Source organism: Stylophora pistillata, chromosome 2 (assembly GCF_964205215.1).
Source record: "Stylophora pistillata chromosome 2, jaStyPist1.2, whole genome shotgun sequence".
Taxonomy (NCBI): domain Eukaryota; kingdom Metazoa; phylum Cnidaria; class Anthozoa; order Scleractinia; family Pocilloporidae; genus Stylophora; species Stylophora pistillata.
This window is the reverse complement of record NC_142520.1, coordinates 27,081,260-27,108,147: the sequence shown is the minus strand read 5'-3', so window position 1 is coordinate 27,108,147 and position 26,888 is coordinate 27,081,260. Positions and strand designations below refer to the sequence as shown.

At 38.6% G+C, this 26,888-nt stretch overlaps 2 protein-coding genes across 10 annotated transcripts in view; one reads left to right on the top strand and one right to left on the bottom strand.

The window, feature by feature from the left end:
- LOC111342742 (uncharacterized) overlaps positions 1-20,803 on the top strand; it is a 32,462-nt gene extending 11,659 nt beyond the window's left edge. For 5 of the 7 annotated variants that reach the window (XM_088749915.1, XM_088749916.1, XM_022949859.2 and 2 more), the window contains 7 exons: positions 278-317; positions 7,364-8,521; positions 8,997-9,310; positions 9,805-10,072; positions 11,387-12,046; positions 12,348-12,536; positions 13,927-15,168. In XM_088749915.1, the coding sequence (XP_088606041.1) occupies positions 278-317; positions 7,364-8,521; positions 8,997-9,310; positions 9,805-10,072; positions 11,387-12,046; positions 12,348-12,536; positions 13,927-14,060 (2,763 nt within the window). In that variant the 3' untranslated portion in view covers positions 14,061-15,168. Of the gene's footprint in view, positions 1-277; positions 318-7,363; positions 8,522-8,996; positions 9,311-9,804; positions 10,073-11,386; positions 12,047-12,347; positions 12,537-13,926; positions 15,169-18,044; positions 18,090-19,345 lie in introns of those variants that run through there. The other 2 variants (XM_088749918.1, XM_088749917.1) reach the window with 2 other exon arrangements.
- LOC111342753 (uncharacterized) lies at positions 18,406-26,054 on the bottom strand. Of its 3 annotated transcripts, XM_088749956.1 has the most exons (6): positions 22,819-22,930; positions 21,774-21,994; positions 21,285-21,580; positions 20,541-20,655; positions 19,443-19,688; positions 18,406-19,083 (listed from the first exon to the last, which is right to left on the bottom strand). In XM_088749956.1, exons 3-6 carry the CDS (start codon positions 21,459-21,461, stop codon positions 18,758-18,760), a joined length of 864 nt encoding a protein of 287 aa, XP_088606082.1. In that variant the 5' UTR covers positions 21,462-21,580; positions 21,774-21,994; positions 22,819-22,930; the 3' UTR covers positions 18,406-18,757. The 3 variants fall into 3 exon arrangements, with proteins under 3 accessions (XP_088606082.1, XP_088606080.1, XP_088606081.1); XM_088749954.1 differs by lacking the exons at positions 21,774-21,994; positions 22,819-22,930 and adding an exon at positions 25,621-26,054; XM_088749955.1 differs by lacking the exon at positions 21,774-21,994 and having other exon boundaries at positions 22,819-22,955.
- Positions 26,055-26,888: the final 834 nt, after the last annotated feature.

The following is a 26,888-nucleotide window of genomic DNA, read 5'->3' as shown; positions in this document are numbered from 1 at the left end:
GCCCAAATATTACTGTTGTTACAGAGATGACTAATATGAGGAAATTTCGGGCCAAATGGACATTATTTATTGACAGTTAATTATCATCTGTAATTATGTTACTGACACTGGATAACAGCGCTGTACTTTGTAATTAAAAATGGAAATAAAAGTGGGGAAAATCAAGAAAAAAAAGAAAAACCCAATTACGTTTTACTTTTTGCTAATATCCTCCATCTCTTCGGTTTTATCAATCTCATATACACCCGTAATTTTTAATTTTTTCTGCTCTATTTAGGTTTCTGGCCCTGCGACCTTTGACTTTGAAGAAGGAAGTGGTAAGTTGTGTTGTTTTTTTTTATTGTTGTTGCTTGAATGAATATAATTTACTAGATTGGTCAGCATTGTTTTGACACATGCAAACCCCAAATACACAGGCTCTGTGGGTTTTTGAAAATGTAGCTCATTGACTATGCAATGTAAACTCGCTGCAGTTATAATGATCTGATTCAGTTCATGTTTCAATAAATCAGAGCATGCTTCCCACAAGCTCAACAGTGATACCGTATCCTCTCTTTTACTTATTGTAGTGAAGTTCGGATAAAACGCACGCGGTCATTGATTAAGAGAGCGTCGTCTACCAGAGTTCAAAATACGGAGCTAAATATGTTTGACGATTTCTCGGACTTCTCTCTGGCTTTTTTTCGTTAATCGAAAATGAAATTTCGGAACAAGCGAATCGACAAGTAGTAAAAGACGAACCAAACAAAGGTTCATAAACATGCCAAGCGCCGTAATTGACGTTATTGTATCGTGAGAAGAGACGAAATCCATAAAGAGAAAACGAAATGTACAGTGCGAGCTTTGAAGGTTTTTACGCTCAGCTAGATTCTAATCTTACATATGGTAATAAAAGCCAAAGAAAGCTCACACTCGCATAGTATATACAGTTTCGCGCTCACAACAGCAACAACAACAACAAACAGGAATGCATGATGAAAATATAACCAAACCGGCATAACTGATTGAATTTACACAAACTGACGGTGTCAGTGCGACTGCGATGATGCTGTGCTCCACTGAGTTTAGCTACATGGCGATCGCCGGGCATCACAGTGAAGCAAGCGTCAGAAATTACATCGGCCGCCCTTCGAGGCAACAACCAAGAGTTGCTCTGATATCCTTTTACAACGCGTTGAGTGAAGGCCACATCAGTCACTGCAGCCGACTTTTACTGGGCTGTCAACCCACGCAATCTTCGCGTTCCTATGATTTTTCCCGTCGTACATTCATAAAACAAGCTTCGAGCAGTTTGTTTTCTGACTGTCATGAAAAACCGTATTTAGATTCTGGAGTAAGATTGAAAACGTTAATTCAGGCAAAAGTGTTATTTATTTATTACAATTTAATGGTAATGATGACAAATAAATAAATCTAAATATACAAGCAAACAGAGCCATAAGGATAATCTGTAAAAGAGTAGAGCACTCCATGCAAGACAGATCACTTTGTAGCTAAGCTAAATAGGTCAAGTATAACAAAGGACACGTTAAATTTGATCTGTCAAACTATTTCAGTTTGTGAACTGTTGCAGATTGCGAAATTTGATGATTTGATACTATTGACAGCATTACTGGTTCAATCAATCAGATTATTTGAACCATGCTAACGAGGATTCTGATTGGCTTATGAGAGTATAGAGCATGCTGACGACGCTGGTGTTCACTTTGAAAATTGGAAGTTTCTTTTAGAAATTGAACAAGAATGTTGTGACCATCCGGGAACTGCCTGGCGGTGGCTTTGTTCTATGTGACTTTTCGGGTAGAAATAGATTTTTGAAGAAAAACGTTTTCGAATCGATGTTTAAGGATTTTACAGTCAATAAATTTCTTGGTTTGGTTAATATTGGATTTAACAAATAATGAGTGAGGAATTTAATGGATTGTTTGTTCTTAAAACGGCTGGGAGGCAAGGAGCGGAAGAATTCGGTATTGGCATGTTCAGTGCCCATAATGTCAAGATCTCCAGTACAGGTATTTAACAAATAATGAGTGAGGAATTTAATGGATTGTTTGTTATAGAACAAATTGATAAGCCTTGACTATGATCTGTTCTGAACTGGGGAGAAACACCCGACTAGGTCTTTTGTTACTCCCTACACATTTTTCGTGCTCCAGCCGCTCCCTACGTGCTTTACAACATAACAGAGTGCATTCAAGAATTCTCTCTTTGCTTTTTTCTGAAGAAAATATTAGTGAATGTGTCACAGAACTTCCCCATCATTTGGAGCCGGAGCCTTATTCAAGTGAGAAGAGACAGGAAAGGGAAGTAGAAGATGAAGAATATGGAAAAGCGTCAGGTTTTAAATTTGAAAAGTCGATCGCCGATCGAACAATTCATGGGGAAGAATGGTGACATAGTCACCTCAAATTTTCTTAAAATTACGGCATTGAAGCATAACAAGAACGAAAAAGTACACCGCGAGTGCTCTGAGCAACCATTACACATTTCAGCCCAGAATGCTTTGTATGCAATTCAAATTGGCGGCCGCGGGAAATTTGAAGTGGCTGTAAAAACCTTTCCTTAGAAAACTATAAAAAGTTGGATTGCTTAGTGAGGCAGTTTTATTTCCAGATCTATTGAGAAGTGCATTTGGAACATTTTGAGCCTTATTTTTAAAAAGAGCGGAGGTTCCCTTTAAATGTGTGCTCGTTTATTTGCCTTGTCCCTTCCAGCACAATCTCATAAGTAATTTAGACCTGAAACTTTGCTGTTATTCTAAAACTTTAGCTGTTTCAGTGTATTAAATCGAGTTTTTTCTCTCTGGCTGTCAATGGGCCTTCATTGTTTCCATGCGCTCGAATTTGCAGAAGGCGAAAAGAACCGCCGCACTACTTTTCTAACATTTTGTATTCTTTCTAATATGCATAATCCACAATCGGCTCGTGGAACAGCGAAGGTACAATTTGAAATTACCGTGTGATTGTGCTGAAAGTTTGACATTTTCCTATTAGGTAGTGTACCTAATTCCTTCGCTCTCATTTCTACTTATGTCATACTCCTGCATTCTTAAAGATAAGGCACACAGGCGTTAAAAAACCGAAGTAGTTTTTTTTTTGCTTCCAAGGTTTTCTTAACAATTCACGTCTTTGAGTGACCACATGTTACATGCCACATTTTCAAAAATCTTGAAATGCCGAACGCAAACAGAAACACAGAAGCATCCTGCAGTGTTTCAGTAGACTCTCTACAGCAAAAAAAAATATTTTGCGGGTAACTATCGAACAGTTATTCATCACAAATACCGAGTGCAATTACGTTAATTTTTTATTTCAACTCTTCAATCTTTTTCGACTCAAGTACGCCGCGGTAAAAATTGATGGCTGCTGATCGAATGCGAGCAGCGAAGACTGTTTTAAGCAAGAGTCTTAATCGGTTTTTTCTTTCTCGGAAATTATAGTTAAAATAGTATTTCTCAGTTTGGTATAAAAAAAAATGAGGAAAAATTGGCCCTCGAAGGTCTACCATATCCTTAAATTTGCAAACCTAGAATGCACCATCTGATTTTTTTTTGTTAATATGGTGACAACGTCATGCTCCCCTCATGATCAACAATGATGCATTTTTCTCTTTTCACTTGCATATATCCGTGAACTCGATACAGAGCTTCTTGGTGGATGTGTACCTCCTTCTTTAAATTTGAATAAATATTAATAGCGGGAATAAGATGGAAAAGACATTAAACATTTTCGGTCTTTGTGGTAGCACTTTGCTCTGGTTATCGTTGAAATTTGAAAGTGTGCTAACCGCGAAAAATCTAGTAAAATTTGATATTAGATAACTCATAAACAATTATCATTCCTTGTGTATTAGAATAGGAACTGTCGACACAGTATCTTATTTTCTCGTTATCGGACAGGTTAATCCTACAAAACTTGGTTTCAGCCGGAGTTAGTTTTCCTCAAGGTCGTTACAGTTCCGTTTACTTTAATATTTTGGACTGGTTCCTTTTCCGTTCGTCAAGATGTAAATAGGCGAAAAAAGCTTTCGATAACGTTCCATTCACAACATTTACAAGAAGTTCTACACAACACGCGCACTCACCTTTCCCCCCGGTGTCTGACGCCATGTTGCAATAGTTTCGACCATCGTCATGTGTTCGCATAATCCAATCAGAAATGGATTTCTGATTTGAACAATGATCCGCGCTTTTTCAAAACGGATACGGTTGTCGGGTTCAATATTCAAACAATCAATCCATTATTGCACTCTTGAAACGGCTAGCGGGTTCCATGTTCAAATATTCAATTCGGTATTGCGCTCCTGAAACGATTAGCGGGTTCAATATTCAAATAATCAAATCATTAATGTAATCCTGAGGGGTACACTTCACTTAGTTTGACTGTAATGGTCTTTCTGGAAAAATTAGTTCACATGGTAGTTGGCAGCTGAGTTTATGCTTTTAGCTTCAATTTCCCTTTCATAAGATCAAACTTAACACCAACCTTGCTCAGATAAGCGGAAACTTTGAATTGTATTTCTCATTTTATTTTGTAAGCTGCTCTGTTGTAATTACCATGGGTATATCAAAGCTGTGAATTCTCACCTAAATTTCCTATTTTTAATGGCATAAAGTTTATTGAATCGACTCTTTCATTTTCAACACATGAATATTTCAATATAAATCATTTAGCTTCAAAGAGACGTTTTCCCTTCCTATTCAAATATTGTCGATTTTGAAAACAATAGAACCTCACCCTAGCTCAATACTTAAGTAAGCACTTTGTAAAGGTTTTCCGATTACATCCTCGATTACCATCTTGAATACGCTATAAAAGGTTATGTCAGTTGTTGGCCTGACCTAGAGTGAAGTTTACTGTGGAACCAAAAGATTGTCTCGTCCTTGACGTCCGTACACGCTCACTTGAAAAGGTCGCCTGTGCCAGGAAATCGTGACGAGTTTCCATTCTAGAAAGCCGAGTAGTCTCTACCGAATTATTTCCCCCCGTTTTGTACGTTTCCCGCGAAGTCTAGTTTCCCACGCCAAAAACTATCGTCACACGACTGCTTGTTAGGATTAGTTACTCTGGCTGTAATCACTTGGACTTCAATGCACATTGCAATTCGTTCTCCTCAGGCCTGAATGAACCTATTAGTCCTATTGTTCTCCAGAGGGGACTAGTGTTTTCACCGAAAACATAAGCGAGTTATGGTATCATGACACTGATGATGGTCTTCCGCTCAGTTTGTGAGAAAGACAGTTCTGTCATCGACTAGATTTCTTTCTAGGACGAGGTCTCACCCTGATGATCACTCCTCATTTATTCTTTAATAGTGCAAAACAAAACAAAAAAATCAAAACAAAACAAACAACAAAAAAAAAAGCAACAATACTTACAAACCTACAAAGATATGTATTAAACAGACATGGAAATACTTTGAATGGAACGTACGCTAGAATCATTAAGGTGACTTTTCCTTCTTTAGGCCTACTCTGGGGCCTTAAGTCGCCGTAACTTTGGGCGACTTTGGGCGATTAAGGCGACTGCGACTTAAGCAAAATTGGCGATTTAATGCGATTTAAGGCGACTTAAGGCGACTTAAAGCGATTTTAATTGACTGAACTGATAAAATCAAAGTTAGCAAGAGTCTTTCCATAAACCTTAAAAATATATACAGAGTCCCTTGCAGTAAACACAATAGTCATTTTGGTTACTTTTGTATGCTCTTAAGTCACAATAGCGACTTAAGGCAACTTAAGGCGCCTTTATGCGACTTTAGGCGACTCAAGGTGACTTAAGGCAACTTAAGATCCCAGAGTAAGCCTTTCTTTCGCTCCATTCTTGATCAAAATGCACCTTTTTAGACCTCAGGAACCGGCAGAACCGGGCAGGAGCGATAAAGCTCAAAATCACCGATTTGACTCAAAGTTGGCGCAAATGCGAAACAGCATGACTTAACATATGTGTGAAAATAATAGGTTAAAATAGTTGATTCCCTGGGAGATCTAGTGTCCCCCTCTGGGAAAACCCCCTTTTCCTGCATTTTTTGCATAATTACTTAGGTAAATGTGCACGCTGGACAAACCGAAAAGCCATCTCCGTATTTCATCCACTGGGTTGTGTCTTATATCGATCAGGTTTCAAGAATATTGTACTGTTTTGACTTTTTCATTTCATTTCTTCCCTTTCATCTCCCTTAAGTAAAGACAACTTTTTCTGGGTATTTTAAGGCCCAATATCTCCGATACCCATCCACTTAACTTTTTTTTCCTACACGGATAGGGAAAGCCATCATTGGACTTTTAAAATCAGCAATAAAATTTTGGGGCAACTGATTTCATCACCCGTGCTGACGTGAAATTTACATCTAACTCCCGCTTTTTAGTCTGTATCATTAAAATCCCGTAAACCCCATCTTTCTTTTATTAACTTAAAAAAGCTTGAAATTTTTAAGAAATTTCTCAGTGAACATTAAGGGTACATGTAGTCGAACCTTTTGACCAAAGAAATCTAGGAAGAAACTTGATAATACGTACATGTCTCTGTGATGCCTTAGTTGCAAGTATTGGCTTGATAAAAATTTGAGAGATAAGTAGCCATACGTCAACACCATACCATGCTTAAACAAGATCTAAGCCTGCGTGAGCCCAAGCCTAGCATATAACCCAGCAATGCGTTGTTTGTTTATTCAAGTGTGACCTGTGCGATGCAGATTTTTTCGGGTACACAAAGGGCCACCTTCACATGCGCGTTGAGGGACACCGTCAAAAGGCGTCATCTATTAACAGGCATTATTCAAAAGAACATAACACTGCTGTTCCGAACAATTTCGTAGCACGCTTCAATGTAATCAAGAAATGCAGGAACAAGTTGGACTGCCTTGTTAATGAACTGCTGTGCATTCAAGATCTTAAACCAGCATTGAATTTCCAGTCGGATTCTCTTGGTGCTGTATTCATGTAATTAGCTTGGCACTTTTTTATGCAAATTCGCTTCAACTTAGCCTCTTCACAAACCGTAAACTTGAAAACGGCGCAAGATGTATCGAAACGTCAGTTTCTATCACTTATATTTCATCTCTTATGTATTTTCAAATCGTTACTTAGCATTTTTGTCAAGTTTAAGCCGTATCGATGATTTGACCTTTATCGCCCCCTGCCCGGTTTTCTCTCGGACACGCTCTTAATTCTTCAGTTCAGCAACCTCTTTCCAGATGTGTTTCTTACAATCGAAGGAAAGATTTCCATATAACCCCATACATTAATTATGCATTCCATTTCATTAAGACTAAAATATAAAGGTTTCTTTGCAACAATGCATAATCAATGTATGGGGTTATATGGAAATCTTGCTCAATCGAAATATATCAAATTAATTTTCAGTATTGAAGGTGACCCTCTTAGCCAGTGAGTGGAGTTCATCGATGGGAGGCTTGTCTACCATCAACAGACAGCTTGCCATTCTTTTGGGAAAACGCGAGAAAGTGGACGTTACTTTCCTTGTCCCACAGTTTGCCTGTTCTGAAGAAGAGAAGAGATCTGCAAGAAGGCAAAATGTTTCCATAAAAGAAGCGAAGAAACTCGCAGGCTTCAATGATCCTCTTGATTGGCTGAGTTTCCCACCGAGCGACCTCAATATTGACATTGTGGTGGGCCATGGAGCAAAGCTTGGAAAGCAAGCCCAAGTTATCAGAGCGTCTCATAATTGCAAGTGGATTCAAGTGGTGCACACTGCACCTGAAGAACTTGGAATACACAAGAGCTATTCTATGGCTATATCCATAGGGGAAGAGAAGAAGACAGCTGAAGTGGACTTGTGTAAGTTGGCAGATGCTGTTGCAGCGGTGGGACCAAAGTTGACAAAGGCTTACTCTTCCTACCTGCGTTCATGTGAGAAGCACGAAGATATAATTCAACTGACGCCAAGCACGTTCGATGAGTTTTCCGACGTAAAGCAAGCCGCAAAAGAAATGGACGAGTTTAAGGTTTTGACGTTTGGCCGTGGTGATCCAGAAGACTTCAGCTTGAAAGGCTACGATATCTCTGCCAAGGCAATAGCTGAATTGAGCGACAGATCATTTTGTCTGATCTTTGTGGGTGCACCTGAAGGTAAACAGGATGAGGTTGCAGAAACACTGCTGAAAAGTGGAATTCGTAAAACTCAATTGACTGTGAGAAAGTTCGTGCAAAGCAAGAAAATTTTGAAAGAACTATTTTGTGAAGTGGACCTCTGTATTATGCCATCCAGAACAGAGGGGTTCGGTTTAACAGCTCTGGAGGCCATGTCTGCTGGTCTTCCCATTCTTGTCAGTAGCAACTCAGGATTTGGTGAAACATTGTCCACTATACCATTTGGAGAATCATTTGTGGTGGATTCCGAGCAGCCTAAGAAGTGGGCAAAGGCAATTGCTGGTGTCCGAAAGAAGAAGAGATCAGTTCGACTTCATGAGATTCATCAACTGAGAGCAGCTTACGCAGAGAAATTCAGCTGGGAGAGCCTGTGTACCATTCTTTTGGATAAGATGCGGAGATTAGTTAATGGTGAGAATATTTTGAATATCTTTGGAATGTCTTTGCTCTTGTTGTTGTTGTTTAATTTTTTGTAGCAACTGTGCTTTCAACCTCTTGATAAATCAAAAACTGTAAAAACCTTATTCCAAAAAGGTGTTAAACTCCAATGGTGATTAATGCTTTTACATTGTGTACAAATGAGACGTGTTTTCATGAATAACTCAGCTCTCTTAACCTGCAAACTCAAGACGTGCATAAACTAAGTTTCGGTTCTCTGAATTCCTATCAGCCGTGAATGACAGAGTTAACTAGTTCCTTTAAGTCATACTTGTAATTTTCACGGCATCTTAGCTTGGGTCCAGGACGAAGTGCTCCAAACCGGGATGTTTCGTTTCCTCTTTTAAACCAAGGCTCAGTTTTACTGGAAATTGTCGGTATTTTGAAGTCTTACCTTTTTTGTGTTAGTAAAGTTCATCCTTCCACTTGCATGATTGTTATTTTCCAGATGAATATTTTTTCGGTACTGAAGAGCCACAAGATAAAGTGAAAAAATCTCGTTTGTCAGGTTCTGTGGGGGTAATCGCTCAGCTTCAGCAGATGCAATTGGATGCAAGCAAAGTCGGTAGCAAGACAGACCTAACATCGGATTTGAAGAAAATTGCATCAGACAGGGGTTTCAAAATTTCTGACAATGAAGGATCAGGAAATTGCATGTTCTATGCTTTGTCAGATCAGCTGGAAATTGCCGAGGGAATCAAAATAAACCATGACGAGCTAAGACAAATTTTGGTCCAGCACCTCAGCGAGAAGCCAAAGCTAGTAAGTTGATGTCTTAAACTCTATGGGACCTGCTGTCACTTTAAGAATGTGTAAAGATGAGACTATGTAGGTCAACTGACCAACAACATCAATATTCCTCTTGGCGATAATAAGAATCATAATAGTAGATCATAAATATTCCAAAATTACCTCATATTAGTTATCATTAAGTCGAATAGTGCATTCACGCGCACTGTTTGGCCGTTTCGGAAGAGATTAGCTAGTACTAGTAATGTGCTAAACTGTTCAAAGCCTCAAGATCCGCCTCTCCCTCCGGCAATCCGCGGGCTTTTGACGTCATCCCTGCCCTGGGCAGGGGATTTTGAACCCTGGCCAGCTGGGCTGTGGAATTTGAAGCGGCATTGTCAAGTCTTTCCAAAGGAATACGAGTATTATTTACTTGCTCAACAACTCCTTCAAACGTACTCTTTTCATTCCAGTCGACATCAACAATTCACTCTTAAGTTCCGTTCTTTACTTCACTTTTCTCACAGTTGGATGGAACAGATCTCTTTCGCTTCGTCTATGGACATCAATCATGGGCTGATTACTTGAGGCACATAGAACAAGATGGCGCTTGGGGTGACCATGTGATTCTATGTGCCGCAGCAAACCACTACAGAACTTCCATTCGTGTGGTGAGCAGTCTTCCTCGCATTAATGATGTTATGATCAAGCCACAATGTCCTGTTGACAAAAGTAAGAGCCTTGTGTTGGGACACATCCATGAGTTACACTATGTCAGCCTTCGACCCATACAAGGTACAGTTCTTTAGATTACAACAAGTAAATTAAGTGTGAGTTTCTAGTGATATTTCATGTATTTATCTATAACACCTTAATTCGGAGTTGACAAAAAGTGACGCTCATCCGAAGAACGATTCTTTTCCATTTTGGTGTACACTTTGTTAGTGAAAAGAGGTGCAAATTGGGAACATATGGATCACCACTCGTTTAGTATTCCAGTACTATGTCATTTCACCAAATAAGGTCATGAGATTGCACAAAATATTTAGACCTTATTCGATTGTTTAACGTATGAAACACGTGGTTACTTTGCGGGTTGCGTAATATTATAGAAGAATACGAACAATGAGCAAAATGTCCGCTCGTCTTATAATTATGTCAAACCATCGAATAAGGGATTTATCATTCCACTACTGTTACATTTTCTAGTATTTTTTCTCATCTAAACAACTTACCGATCACATAAGGCGAGCGTGAATGAAGAAAACAACACAAAAGAAACCATTTAAGTGTCCTTGATGACCATAGGAACACATTTACGGGCTTTGAAAAGTCGTTGCTGAGAAAAGTCATGTCTAAGAAATTAAGAAAAAATAAAGATCGCGTATATTGTTCCTGTCTGTATCTTTGCCCTTTTCCACAGTGAGGTTCTGTTGTCTGGGTTCTGGAGACAATGAATCCTAAGAACACGTCAGGTGACTGACATACGCTCCTTGACGTGGGGCTTACGAGCCTCCCACCATGATCGAAAAAAGCATACTGTTCACACAATTTTTCTGAAATTTCTGAAGGAAACTGCTCGTAATAAGGACGTCATTATCAAGTCAAAATATGAATTAAAGGACTACGTATGATATATATAAATCGTGAAACAGAGAAAGCCAATTACGCAATGGGTTATGTATAAAGATGACAATAAAAGACAATAACAACGATATTTAAATATAAAGGATTGCAATAAGTCGCTATCTATGAAAAAAAAGACAAACAAAAACAAAAAGGAAAAAAAGAGAGAAAAAAGAATGAAAAACTCATCCAGGAAAACTTGACTGATATGAGACCTTTTCAACGTATTTTCTTGTGGAAGATATAGGAGATAGAGTTTTGATATTTGTTAGCTTGTAACCTGGGTAATTACCAACATCTTCTGTAAACCTCCACCCAAGCAAAGTACTTCTCACAGATTTCCCACGTTGGCAAAGAGCTTTAGTTTACTACCGTTCCTGTAATGTCATCTTGCAAATAATTTTATGCGATCTTCCTCATTTAAGAAATTCATCATGTTGGCGGTTTGTTGCTCAAACTTTCCATTCATTTTCGTACCTTCAGCAACTGTGAATGGCGTAAAAGACGATATACAGGACTCCAGTGGCAATCCACCTCACCTCAATTTTAAGCTACCAGATCTAAGGGACCTTCCTACGTTAGACAGCTGCGGGAGCGATTTTGAACTTCCAGTGGACATCCTGCTTTTAACAGTGGAGGACTGTGAGTTCTTAGCATGTTTCCACTATCTCAATCAACCTTCAAGGAGATACCACAAAAGCACTGGGTATGTGTTCTACGGATCCATGGGACATGACCAGGAAAATAAATTGAAAACTGCTTTGGTCAAGTGTACCAGAGGTTCTTCAGTTCCTGATGGTTCTTTGATTGTTGTTAATGATGCAATTCGAGCTCTGGGACCCAAAGCTGTGTTTTCTGTTGGTACTTGCATTGGGTTGAGTCCTAAGAAAACCAGGTTAGGAGACGTAGTTGTGTCTTCAAAGTTGACAACGTTTGCCCACAAAACTCCTGTAAGCAGGGATATTGGTAACCTTATCAAACATGCAGCTGATGGCTGGAGAGCACCCTTAAAAGACCCACAAGCTTGTAAAGTAAACGTGAAATGTGATGGTACTGTCTTAAGTATTCCACCGTCACAGGCCAGCAGTAAGAATATTCTTCAGAAATATTCTGAAGCAACTGCAGTGGAGGTGGAAGGTGAAGGTAAGACTTACATATTAAATACCACAACAACGTGTGGAGCAGTCTGAGGTATCCGTCAGTTCTGGCTACAGCTATAAACATGGCATTTTTAGCGAGGCGATATTATCGAGTTACAACCCTTCCCGAAATCATTGTGTTACGTCCTGGACCGACCTGAAAGGCCTAATAATGAGGATGAAGTACTTAAACCCTTCTTTCAGAAGAGGTTCAGGCTTTTGTATCACTTTAATAAGAGAAGGCGCTAGAATTGAGGACACAGCATCGAAAACACTAGTCTAGTTATCGCTTCTCTCCATCTTAGGGGTGTTTGCTGCAGCTCATCATCTGAAAACGGAATGGGTGGTTGTAAAAGGCATCAAATGCTATGCCAGCGAGAATCAGTCGTCAAGTTATGAGTGGGATGTATTCGCAAGTGTTATGGCAGCCTCTGTTGTGTCCAACATTTTGAGGAATCCAAGCGTATTCCAAGATTGGAGCCATTATAACGAAGGTAACTTTCCTCTACTTCTCTCTTTTCCCTGAACGCTTCGAATTCCGTTTTCACCTACCTCGACAAAAAGAAAGGTTTTCGAACAACGCTTGTGCGTTAATCTAAGACAACAAGGACGTGTTTGCTTTTAAACCAATAGAGGACCAGTCAAAATATTGGTCATTTGTAGAGCAAACTAAGAATTTGGGACAAAGAAAAAACCACCATCCACTAACGAGTATCCGAGCCTCTGACTTTCCAATTCCACTGCCAAATGCCTTTGGAGAAATAAAATCTTGAGAAGCTAATGTAACATATATCAACATGCCACCGCCATGTTGGATTTATAACAACACGTGTTTTATTTAATGCTGTGCCTACAAGTGGTCAGAGTGTACATAAATGTGCTTAACATAAAAAGTTAACGCAAGCTTCACATAAAGGTCATTGTAACTGTAGACTGATTTGATAAATTCTTGTAGTAGGCAATAATATTCAACAATTATTCCATGTGGGTGCTCCAAATATGAAATGATAAATAACCAACGAGGTGCTAAGCACCAAGTTGGCTATAATAATCTCATATATAAATAACCAATGAGTTGCTAAGCACCAAGTTGGTTATAATAATCTCATATCTAGTAAACCTTAGTAGAATAATTGTTAAAATTAACTAGCTTTTAGTGTGGTTTTACAACAACGAGAAGACAAAAGCAGCCTCCATTGAAGTCTTATCTGCTAGTCTCCCCATTCTTGTGAGTAAAAACTCGGGACTCGCTGAAGCACGAAAGGAAGTGAAATTTTATAAATTTTACTGAATTTTGAGGATAGCAATGACTGGGAAAAAAATCAAAAGCAATAGCCAAATCTGAAAGAGTGAAAATTGCGACTTGAAGAGATTCGAAAACTACGCACATTCTGGAAAGCGTTTTACAGCTAGGAGAGTCAGTGTAAAGACTTTGTGGTGAAAATGTTAAACATGGTTTATGGTATACATGTGATATACGATTGTTTTTTGATTGCGTTTTCGGCAGGAAGGATGTATACAACGCATAATGGGAACGGATTATTCAGTCTGATTCTGCCTTAATGTTTTTTTTAGTGGTACATGGGAGTAACAACATCGATTGAGATTCAATTCACTTAAAAATCTTGTAAGGAACTATATCAAATCAATTTCTTTGGCAGCTTTTCAATTGCCCTTGACCTGCATTGAAAAATAAATCTCCCTTTCCAATCAGGATTACATGAAATTCTCCATTGCTTTTTACTCTGATTCATTTCACGTTGTGTTTTGTTGTCCTAATTTACTTTCAGTCCTCAAAACTGCACTTGCAAGTCCACCGCCATTGTTTTTCCCTGTGGACTAGAATAACCTTTTTGATGTTGATTTGTCCTCCTTGTTGTCTAGCTCAACCTTTGCGTTTAAAATTGGAAGTGAAGACGAACACCAGATGGAACGCACCCATTAAGGTGGCCGTGGTTGTAGGCCTTTTAGCCGCTTTTATTTCTGTCCTACACCATACAGGGTGGATTGGTTCCTAAAGTTCTCTGCTGTATTGGATCATTGTGACATTTCAACTTTCAAACAAGTTGTAAAATGGTATTAAAATGTTTGATAATTTTGGTACTGAAATAATAAGTTGTAATAATAATTATAATAAGAAAACAAACATGAATATCAAATAAGTTGTAAAACGGAAATTAAAATCTCTGATAATTTTGGCAATGAAGATAATAAGCTAACTTCCAAGTGTAGAAGTGAATGAATCACGTTGAACTTAAGATTTTCGAAAAGCTCTCATTTTTCTAGACCAATAGCTAGAGCAGCCTTTTTTAAGGAATTAGCTAGATAGATGTTGGTAGTCATTTTTCTCAAGAAGAACTAAAAAGGTGGAGAAAGCTGAGCTGTTAGCAGGAACAGGAGTAGTTAAAAGTCTCAGCATACCAATTTATAAGAAGAACTTAAGTTGGCTTAAAGACGTTTGCAACACTGTTTCTGCAATGAGGCGTTTACTTCGTACACTTCAACTCTGTATCGGTTGTTCTTAACGGATGGTCTTATCTTTGAAAAGCGTGTCTGATCTTGAATACCTACTTTGCCAGACAAGACACTGGAAAGTAAATAAAGAAATACGAGCCCGGTTACCGTTAGAATTTATTGCTTAAAGTTAGTTAACAAGGGTATAGGGGCATTTAACAAAGAGAATGCGTCCATTAATAGTCGTTGCGATTCCGCCTACCATCCTTACCTTCTTGATGGATTTGCGCGCTATGCATCAGCTCGCCGTCTTTCGTGTATATTTCCACACTCATGAGGTCTACCTCCACATCAGTACTTAATTTTAATCTCACAAAACTTCGCACTAATGCACGCTGAAGGTAAAATCTTTTAGAGAAACAGAGACTTTATGAAAGCTCCTGTGAGCTTGCAGTTGTGTTTGAAAGGGGTTGCATGATAGCATGCAGATTTGGCAATTAACTGCTGGTGTTACAATGCTATTGAAAATTATATTGTCCCTTTCAACTTGGCCATTCCATGAAAGCACTTGAGTTTATTAAAAAAGCCCACAAGAAGCTTATTTAAAAAGTTTGTAAACAAACGTAAAAACAGGCACAAGCTACAAATAAAGTTGTCCAAGGTTCAAACGTGTACGCTTGACCTTGCTTTCTTTTCGCTAACGCAATGACAGTTCTGACATATGACTTTGAAATGGCTTTCTGGTGCGTGCGCTCAGGATAAAAAACAAACAATATTATTGCTGTTTTCTTTTTTCTTATTTTCATGCGATTCAAGGAAAATTCACTATCTGACTCATGAATCTCGCGTAAAATTGCATTTGAAAACAGATATCGTGAGCACTTTAAAAAGGGAGACGAAAAAGAAAAAAAAACCTAGAGAGATTTTTTTTAATCATAGTTTTCCCTCTCGATCATCTTAGGAATATACTGGGTTGTATAGTAATTGAATTACAATATGGTTACGTTTGGACATGGAAAAATAACTTAGGCGCAAGACTTGGGCTTTGTCCTTTTCCCCCGGAACCGCACTAATACGAGCTTACTGTGGGAGAGTAAAGGGAAACGGAAGTTACCGAGTATAAAGAGGTTTTCTTTCGTATGATAAATAGGGTCAGAAGCAGATATTTCCAAAAGGAGACTCACTGGAGGGCTTGTTCCCTACTCCATCAGCATTTATGGTAATGAAAACACAAAGCCTATATTGATTGAACAGTCAATTATGTTATAAAATCAAGTTTCTCACTAGGTCTTTTATTGTGGTGATTACCTTTCTCTGACAAAGACAGAAAATTAAAGCGAGTAGACACGGGTTAAAATAAATTCAAGTACATCATGCGATGTAGTCATGCCGTATTAACTGGAAATGCAGATTCACATTCATAATCTGACGACTTACAAATTAATCTTAATACACATTGCAGTTCTAGTTAAAAAGGTATTTATGCGTGTACTGGAAAAAGATTACATCAGTGTCCTAAGTTGTCTACTGATGAATCTTGTGATGCAATTAGCAATGAAAATTTCTCTAAGGTAACATTTCATAGAATACTTCGATGTTAGTAGGAGAAAACGTAATGGTGCCGGCAAAAAATGGACAGTTCTGATGTGAATATCCTGGGGAAGGGGTGTACCTGCATCCACAGTGGGCGAGGGAGTCAGTGTTGTTGACAGCGTCACTCACTATACGGATATCATAACCAAACGAGGGTCCTAATCCGAAACAGTTTCTCATAGCGCAGTGCAAATTTGTGCGTGGTGAGAGTTTTACAGGAGCGTATACATTGATGTTGTTGAGTGAGAAAATAAAGGCCTTACCGGCTGGAACGCAAGGGCATCTGTCGCCTGCAGCTAAAGCATACATTTTGAATTTAGGTCGACGACATTAGCATTAACCTAATATGAGAATTAAGTATTCTAAAGAGGTTATGAAAGTTTTAAAAGGTGCATTTTTCCGACTAAATAATGGTGAATCCGAAATGTCACAAGTTGAATTGTACGCCATTGTAGTGACCGAATTTCAATATAACTGGCTAAACCTGATGTTCCTTTTCTCTGTCACTGAGAAAGGTGCCCAAAGGTTGGCTTTGACTACTGGAGGGACAACAGAATTAAAAAAAAATTAATTAGTTGCAGATAGTACGAGAATCCAATAGAGATCTTGGAAACGTCCTTGGCCATTCCTCCTCGACGGGTGGTCACACATAGACGTCTAGTGCAGTTTATTAGTTTGAGTACTTACCGTTCCAAAATAAATTGGTATTTCCACCAAAAATATGAGAATTGACTTGGATGATCGTCACGGTGGGTCCTTTTCCGTTGCAGTTGTTGTGAAATGTGGCTGCAGCTCATCCGTCTGTCTTGGCATGCCAGCATCTCACAAATAAAATACGCCTCGAATCCGTGAGAACTGGACTCAAATATGATACCAGCACTCCCAGATACTTATCACGTTCAAGACCACTCAGGATACTGGAAGCGATCAGAGCTGTTTATGAAATAAAAATCAGTGACAATTGTGTTTAATACCTCCCTCCAACTTGGGGATAAAAACTATAAACAACTATTATTAATCCATGACGATAGATTCAGTTTGCGCCAGTCCACGATCATGTACCCCTTAGTTTTAAATTTGAAGCTTTACATTTCACCTTTTTTTTCTGTTTCAGAACATAAATTGAATTGTTGATGTGTTTTGTTTTTGCCATTTGTCTAGAAACTACTCATTGCAACATATTCGCCTTGCTTAGGCCTCCAATATGATTCACGAAAAAAGTGAAAAAAATCATTTCAACCAAATAACATATACAGTGCCAGACAAGAGCATGGTGATGCTAACCCTAATATCGATAGCGTTGAAGGCTCGCTTTGATTGGCTGTTCTTCGGATCAGACTCCGAATTTCCTTTGCTATTCACCTGCGATATGTTACGCCCCAAAATATTCTAATAGCTGCCGGTGTAGGTAAGTAAACACTAAAACAACTTTTAACCTAGTGTCAGTAACTCATGGTGGATATTTCACTCTCCATGGCTCAGTAACTAACCACCCCACCTTCGCTTCGCTGAAACGTTTTTAATTATCTTACAGCTGGCTGCGCCCATGCTCACCATGGAAATGAATCATTTAATACTAAGCTTTACACCATGATGTACTAAGCGTTCGTGTCTCTGATTGGACGAACGAGGTATTTTCACAGTCGCTAGCTTCCAATCTTTGAAATGCATCGTAAGTAAAAATCGTTCAAGCGCACTTTCTAAAGAAACCATGGTGCTGCGTCGGTGGGAGTAACAAGGTAATTTGGTAATATCAACTAAGTTGAAATTGTAAATTGGCCACCGTAAAGAGTTAAAAAACTGACGTTTTGAGCGTTAGCCCTTCGTCGCTTAGAACTAAGCCCCGAGCGAAATGCATCTGGCGAAGGGCTAACGCTCGAAACGTTAGCTATTTAACTCTTTACTGTTTCGCGTTTGCCGTGTACGTAAGATTTTCTTCACTTTTTCTCTTACAGAGTACGAGTCAGATGCCGGAAAAAAGGGCACCGAGACTATTCTTTGTAAGTCATACAAGGGCGCCTTCAAATCCACCAGGACACGAGCTCACCCGCGGCTGTAGTAGCGGGGTTCACTCTATTTTAGTGAAAACGTTAAAGGGCAAGCTGACTTTTGCCGTTCCACGTAAACGCTATGCTAAATTTCTCTAAATGTATCCAGATTGCGTGGTAGGTATCTATAGGTGAATCGCTGGTACCAGCGAGATCTCCTTTACCCACTAAACGCGTAGGGCAGGCTACTTGATTAGAGGTTGATTTCCATTTGCGAATAAAATGGGATTGACCTTTTTTTAATTAGACGATAAGTAGGAACAGCACGATAAATTAAGTATTTTTTTATTCTTTTTTATAGAGGTCTGGCTTGAGATTTCTGCTATCAACTGATGCCTGGTTCCTTTCTTCTTTTAATTTTCCTTACTAAAACATGAACGCTAAAACCTGAAGGAGAGAAATATCTTGGCTTGAAAAATCCTCATTATATCCAATTGACTGAGTTGTAACGTCATTTATGATGGAAATGCATATTTTCCATGTATGATTTGACAACAAACAAGATACGTACTCTTATGCTAAGGACGCACTGGTCAGCCTTCTTAAAAATTTTTCAATTCATGCACAGGGAAACTATCGATATGGTTAGCTTTCTGAAGATAAAAAAGATGTCAATGTCTTTAAATCAACTGTTCATAGAATACTTCGATGTCGGTAGGAGAAAACTGAAAACTGCCAGCAAAAAATGGGCAATTGGTATGGCGTGAATATCCGGGGGGAGCGGTGTACGTGTGTCCACAGTGGGTGTGCGAGTCACTTTTGTTGACAGCGTCACTCGTTACATAGATATCCCCTCCACCAAACGAGGGTCCATATCTAAAACAGTCATACATGGCGGGGGTGGAATCACCATATTGATAGAGTTTCACGTGGGCGTCTCTACTGTTGTTGAGTGAGAAGATAAAGGCTTTATCAGCTGTAACGTGACGGCATCGGTTGCCTGTAGCTAAAGAATACATGCTGAAGCTAAGTCGACTAAAGCATTAAACGTGATGTGAGGTAACTGAAAATTTTTGCGAGCCCATTATTCCGACTTTAATACCTGATGATAGAAATGATAGCATTGGAATAGTATACCATCGCTCGCTAATGGAAACTGATCGGAAATAATAGACGTGCATAGCTATAGATGGAAAATGAAATAGTAATAACAGTAAATCTAAAAATGAAGGGTGTTTGAAAACGTATTTGGCTGTTTCACCTTGCAGGTTAAAATGTTTCTTTAGCCACTCCTAACAGCCTTCAGGGAAGCAACCCACTGGTGGTCCGTGTAAGCAATTATGAAAGTTTACTTTCAAGCCTTACCGTTCCATGGCACATTGGTATATCCTCCAAATATGTAAGAGTTGACCAGGATGAGTGTCACTGTGGGTCCCTTTCCATCACAGTTGTTATGAAATGTTGCTGCAGCCCATCCGTCTGTCTTGGCATGCCAGCATCTCACAAATACACTGCGGCTCGAATCCATGAGAACTGGACTCAAATATGATACCAGCACTCCTAGGTACTTGTCACGGTCAAGACCGCTCAGGATACTGGAGGCGATTAGAGCTGTTTATGAAATAAAACTGAACCAGTGACAATTGTGTTTAATACCTCCCTCCGACTTGGGGATACAAACTTTAAACAACTATTATCAATCCATGAAGGTAGATTCGGTTCTCGCTAATACATTAATGCACTCCCTAGTTTTAAATTTTAAGCCTTACTTTTCACCTTTTTCCTGTTTTAGTCAAGAATTATAACTCTTAGTTTAAAAGCTGTAAAAGACATTCCAACATTTGGAGGATTATCCTTTGGCCTCAGTCAAACAAATATCTCCAAGAGTCTGGAGTCGTGCTTCTTCATAAAACTAAAGGACCATTTTCATTCAAGCTTATTTAAATTTTTGAAAGGAGGAGATTTTACGAAGATTTTAGAACCATCTGAAAATTTGGAAAGCGGTCTTTTCGTGAAGAAAGTCATCAGGGAAAAAATCGGACGAAAATATCGCTAGTTGTGATCTGCAAAGACCTGATCTGCATGTGTTCATTATTTAGACCATTAATCAAACTTACTCAGTCTACATGTTTCGCCACTTCCATGACAAGTACGCATTCCTCGATGTCTTTTTATTTTTTAATATAATATTCAGATAAATGTTAAGGAGCTGGCAAAATCTTTCAGCTAGGACTGAAGGGTATATGGTGTGAACAGTTGTGCTGTATGTGGATCAGATGTTCTAATGTTAAAAGAGCGAGAGAACTAAAATTTCAGTGCGTTATACCTCCATCATCAGCTGGTTGCTGAAAGAATCATCAAATTCGCCTTACAACTGTCATTACTGTAGATAAGAACTATGCCGGTATGTAGTGTGTTGAAAGTTGGAAAAGGTCTTGGCTTATAAAGTGTAAGATTTCTTACCCGTTTCGCAATGTTTCCCGGTGTATCCTTTTGTGCAAAGGCACACATAATTGTTCTTCTCGTGATGTGCGGCGCATGTCCCGTTGTTCTGACACGGCCAACTGATACATGGAGACTAAAGGGACAAACGACTAATTTACAATTTCGTGCATGCCTTCCATTCTTAACTTGTGGTTGAAGAGGATTAAAAGGGTCATCGAAGTTTTTGCCCAAGAAAAAATATTTAAGTTCCGATGAATTAAAACACGTGAATTTTACAATCACTTGCTTGTCTTCTATAGCTTTGTAGCACCTAACATAATGTAAAACAGCAGTTGTGTGAGAATTTGGCAGGAGAAAGACAATATCAACCTTGCAACAGAGCATTTCTAACATTTTAAAGGAATTAAGAATGTTTTTTTTTTCTATTTTCCGGATTTTTTATTTGCTTGTTTCCAGGCCGAGAGCCTCCTCAGAAATTGGAAAAAATCTCGATAGCAAAAATTGTACATCACTACGTTTTATATTAGACCCAAGAATGACCTAAAGGTGTTTGGAGCTTCTGGTCAGAGATGTATCTACGGTTGCATTGCTCCATATCTGGTTGTTCAAGTCATCTACTCTACAGAATCTTAATGGGACAGGAGAAGATTATAAAGGCCTTAATGTTTTGACTGGAGGATTAAAAAAAAGTTGTCTTATTTTGAGTCCAATCTTTTAAAATGGCTTTAATTTATTTCTGAAACATTCCGATTTCCAACTTACTGTGACGCTAAAGTGATGGTGGCTCTGACTGGCGATGAACTTGTCCGAGTTGCTGTAGATATCCGATGGAAGAAATTCACACAGCAATCTACCAATGATGTCTTGAATTAAAGCCAGGTTAAAGGAGAAGCACGAAGGCATGTTAACACAAGCAAATCCACACTCGTTGCCTTCCATAACATAATCTGAACCAATGCTGGTGATGTTGAGATAGGAGAACTTGTGTACCTTAAAATTTGCGTGAGTCAGTTCTTGGTCTGGCTCTCGGATGACAGTTTTACCTTGTCCATTGGCGACTTTGTTCACAAAAAAAAAACAAAATGAAAAGAGATACATGAACGCAAAAAATCACGCAAAAAATCTATTGAGCTAACGCCTCCCGGTTAGCTCAATGTATAGAGCACTGGACTGTTGTGCTGGAGGTCGAGGGTTCGAGCCCCGGCCGGACCAACACTCAGGGTCTTAAAATAATTGAGAAGAATTTGCTACCTTTCTATAACATCAAGAAATGGTTAGATATTCTAGTCTTCTCGGATAGGGACGAATAAATGGAGGTCCCGTCTCCTGTAGGGTTAGGGGTGGGAGACGTTAATTTCCCACGCACGAGATTACTGTGTGATGGATGTCCTCCCCTGGGGTGCGATGGGTGGGTTTACTGGGCCCGCAGTAATTGGCGCAAGCTGTTGCGGTGTCCCTGCCGGTCTGCGAAGCTAAATGAATAAATAGAACGGAGTTCAAATACGCTATATTACACGCAGCAGTACTGAGTCCTCCAGATGTGTTGGTCTACGGGTCTCAGAGATATATACCTTACTCTATGATTTAACATAAAACACGCGGAGCTTTAAATGGCTGAAAAGAACACTGTCTACACTTTATAGGGCAGCTATATTTTCATTCAAAGGTGTGAAAATTTTGAAAGTCAAGCTAGCAAATATAAATTCAAACAAATGGTTAATGTAGCCTTAGCGGCGACCAAAAAATCTAGATTCTCAAGTTCTAAGGGACGTCGCTCCAAGACACGGTTAACAAGGTGTTTGGGGACCATTCTACGGATCGAGATAACAAACCAAGCTGACTATTTGCACGAATATTTATTCTTGAAAAGCAATCGACCACGGACCACGAACCACAGTCAACGGTGAAATGTCGCATTCAATCAATCTATCGATCGTAAGCCGAAATAACAATGCAACGAAGTTCTATCAATCTAATGAAATGTCGCGAAATACATAATCGGAAAATCGCGTGTAAAAAACTTAACGCAAATAACGAGATTGAAATGACAATCATGATAAACAATGCAAATAAACCAGTGCAAAAGTTACGATACAAATTGCAAGAATTTTGGTGGCTGGTTAACAGCCCATTTTTCTTATCTAAATGGTGGGCGTTCAATCGCATTTAGAACAATTTTGGCCTTTAAATCTTAAATTAATTGAGAATACGGTAATACAACGGAATATCTGTTCGTATATTGTCGCCCAACACTGAAAAAACTAGATTACAAAATCAAAGTTACAAAGGTACCCACATATCGGTCCCGCTTGTGCCAAAGTTTTGAGAAAACGAAAGGGCGAAAGTTCGCCAAGACCATTCAAAACTTGCGAAGAACTGATTGAAGGGAAGCTAAACTCACTGAAAAGGTCCCATTACAAAACCAATAGAAATCTAGAAAAACAGATAAACATTGTAACTATGTTGGTATCTAGGATCATTCAGAAACTAGTAAACTAATCAATAATAAATTTAATAAAACTGAGCCTTCTGTCTAGTGTCCTTAACAGTGAAACTGCCAATGGGGAATCTACTTGTGTATGTAGAAAGTTCTCCTTCTGGTTTTTATCAGAGCTGAAGTCTCGACAACATCCCGGGCGATTTCGGGGCCTTTCAGAAGCCAACGTTGAAAAGATAATAAACAGCTTAAAAAATATTATATTAAGCTGAATAATCTGTGTTTAAGGAAAAAGGAATAAAAATTGAAAGTTCCCTACTGCCGCATTCTTTTCGCTAATTCGTGTCAAGTCTTCCGAGGTCAAATCTGTTTATATGACTGATATTTAAAAATGTTACACAAAGCGATGTGAAGTAATGCGCTAGTCGGACGACTTTTCCTTCATCCACGTTTTGAGTAATCATTAAAAGATGAGAGAAATTTTAAAACTTAATTTATTTGGGAAGAATAACCTGTAGTGTCACTCACGCGCGATATTAAACCTTGTTAGCACGAAAACCTTGCTCCTCTAAACGTAACCGAAATATATACCCCGGATGCAAGACACGAATAGACGGTATTTTAAAAGGATTTCACGTTCATCGGAGTTATTTGAACTTCTAAAACAGAACTTTCTGTTACTCGCAGTCACATAATTAAAGATAAACTAAAGAAAGCTCTAAACTAAAGCAACCGATCGCCTGCTGTTGGTGATGTTTATTTTTTCTCTTGTTTAATTTTCTTTAGTAAAAGCATCAGCTGGGGCATTTTCCATGTTTGTTTTACCCCTTTGGCCGCCTTTTGTGATGCATTCTCAGTGTGTGAAGTTACCGCTGTGCAGTACAAGAGGAGCACGCTGAGTGATAATAAGTCCTGTAAGTTTCTCCAGGGGAGGATACTCACTAGCTAAAATGGGAATAAATATGGCTTAAATGAAAGCATTTCTATCAGGTGTTTCCTGTAATTTTACCAATTAAAGAGTATAAATAATAGATTCGCATTCTTTTCAGCATTCTTTTGTAAATTTCTACCGATACGAAATGTTTTGGTTGTTGAGAAAATTTTACACCCTCTGAGACAAGTATTTATAGTGGTTATTATATTTTGGCATGAATAATTTAAACAACTATGGTGAAACACTCAAGACATGAGTTCCCGTTTTTAGAGCCAAGAACGAGAGGCGATGCTTCCCAATTTTTAGCAAAGTTGGTTCGGTTTTAACGAATTTATTTACTTGTCGACAGTTTTATCAAACGTAAATCAAATCACCTTTTCTTCACAATTTCTTCACAATTTCTTCAGTGTAACCTAGTATGGACGATATAGAAGTCATGATTTTTTTTCTTGTTTTCTATGGAAGTTACGTAACTTTTTGCTCTCCTTTATGGTGAATCATTTACAACCAATACTTTTTGCAAGTTTGATAGCTCAACGGGGCAATCTGCAGTCTTTGATGATAATGATCAATAAAAACATTAGTCTTTCTTCATTTCAGCAGTTTTCACATTACCTATCAGTTATTTGATATAAGTACTTGACCGCAAAAACCAACTCCTTTCATCGAAGACAAACTGAACGGAATAACAGCTTAGTCAAAAACGTCCATGTAATTTTTATTTGACCAATTTTCAAGAGGACAGTTTTGCTACGAATTTTCTAAATTCCTCCTCTTAAAAGCAACTGTCATCTTGTTGAGCTCGAATTCTTGCAAAGTAGTCTTTGATATAGAGCCGTAGTCGAAGGTTTAATTTGTTTACCTCCCGTGCGAAATGTTTGATATTTCTAACTCTTGCAATGGACGTTTGAAATGCAGATCCTTCTGATGAATTACTAATGACTCGTTGAATTTTCGCTATTTGTCAGTCTTACCAAGGATTTAAAGCACGAGTCTGTTGAAACAGGCTCATTACAAAATCAAAGTGACACTTGCCGAGACGTACTTTTTTTGGTAAAAAAAATCTAAATATATTCCTTTTCACTGAATTTGTCACCATTCGTCCAAGACTGGTAAAAACTTGAAAACTTGTTCTAATATTAAGGTTCAACGAGCTCGTCTTATGTAAAATCCTAACAATTCAAAGAACGTCTAAAGTTTTCGAAATGTCCAGAGGCCGTAACTTCTCATTTCCTTCGATAATCCAGTTTTTTTTTTCCACGAGTCTAAAAGCGGTTTTCGCAATTCAACAGCTCAGAAAGTGCAGAGGAATACAATTTATTTTGAAACATGCCTGCAATCTCTCTAGTAATCTAATGAAATACAAAATAACGGTTTTAAAACTGGGTTGTGATACCCCAAAGATACGGTGAGAACAGTCTAAACGAAGCCAAGCTGGATTAAAAAATTATCTAGTTAAATTTTCCGGATTAAAGTGAACTGCGGTCTGAAATACTTATTTTTTTTCTCGGAAACAAAATTTTAAAAAGGCATCTTTTCCGCATCAGAATAATTTCAGCATGCGATCATGACCTAACAGGTCGTTTGCTTCAAATATAAAGGCAAGTAACAGGGCTGAAACTACTACTGGACGGCTCTCAGTCGAGGTCATGAACAGTTCGTAAAGATTAATGAGCAGCATTTGGTTGACCTACGCTTAGGTTACAGAGATAGGAAAGCTCACTCACCAGGGTTTGCAAATATCCAGCTTCCAAACATGAGGAATAGAAACTGAAGGAAAGAAAGCTCCGGGAAGCGACAGCAGTTCATATTCAGGGACTGGCCACGGTCAGAGGCAAGTCCTTAATCTGCCTTCTAACAGTAGCTTACGTTGTTAAAAGACTTGGCAATGACGTAAGACTCGATGTTTTTAACCATCCATTAGTTTTCTGTCTCCGGCAATTTAGCTCTTGATGACTAAAACAGCGATTTTTCTGTGTCATCCTTGTTGATAAGTAATCATACAGCTGCGAGATATAAGAGATGTCCACCGTTTGGAAGCTCTCTCCTGGAGTTGTTTACAAAGTTACTTCTGCGTTTGTTGCCCGGAATTAGTAATTAGTCATTTGTAGTCTCGAACTATTTTTTTGAAATACTTTCAACCGAATGCGCACAAAAAAGGGTAAAGATGTAAAAGCTAAAGAAAAACCGATCAAATAGCGTGGAATATAGGAAAAGTGAAAGCTACTGTGGATTCTTATTACGGTCATAATTTAAAATTCGTCACTTTGACTCCTGCGAATAACATTTCCTTGGATACGAGAATCATAGTCTCCAAGTTAGACCTCATTATGATGGTTAATTATTATTTCTCCTTTTGTGCTCCTTTCTGAGGTCAAAACAATTCCGTAAGTTTTAAAAACTAACTTTTTAAATACAAATTAAATTATTGATGTGTTTTGTTCTTGTCACTCGTCTAGAAACTACTCGTTGTATTATTTTTGCCCCACTTAGGCCTGGTTATTTACTAAGCCGTGAAGCGGCGAGTGAAATATCCACGACTAGTTACAATTTGGCAAAAGTTGTTTTGGTGTACACTTATGCGGCAACGATTACAAAATTTTCGGGCGTAACATTTTCGGAGGTGAATAGCAAAGAAAATTCGAAGGTTGAGCAGCCATGAAAGCGCACCTTCAATGCTATCCCCTATCTTAGTACACACGAAGACGATATATCTCTGATTGCAAATGTTTTCAAAGGGTTTGACGAAATATCGACAGTTAGAAAAATAACCTTACGATATATCGGGACAATTGATAACATGATAATCGTCGATATTACGTATGATGCACGATCCTTCGCAGTAGATAGCGCTATTTATACAATAGCGAAAATCAGACCTGAAAAAAAAAACACAGGCCTGTATGGGATCCGGACAACTGACCTCTGCGATACTAGTGCAGCACTCTATTACTGGGTTTCTTTTGCTGTCCATTATCACAACAACAACTTATCA

Bases quoted from the DNA above. Each gene is read 5' to 3' on its own strand.
- LOC111342753 (XM_088749954.1), bottom strand. From the start codon at position 25,702: ATGAACTGCTGTCGCTTCCCGGAGCTTTCTTTCCTTCAGTTTCTATTC. The intron at 20,656-21,284 runs GTAAGTTGGAAA...TTGTCCCTTTAG, and splicing joins ACCATCACTTTAGCGTCACA to TCTCCATGTATCAGTTGGCC. The intron at 19,689-20,540 runs GTAAGAAATCTT...TTTCATAAACAG, and splicing joins CGGGAAACATTGCGAAACGG to CTCTAATCGCCTCCAGTATC.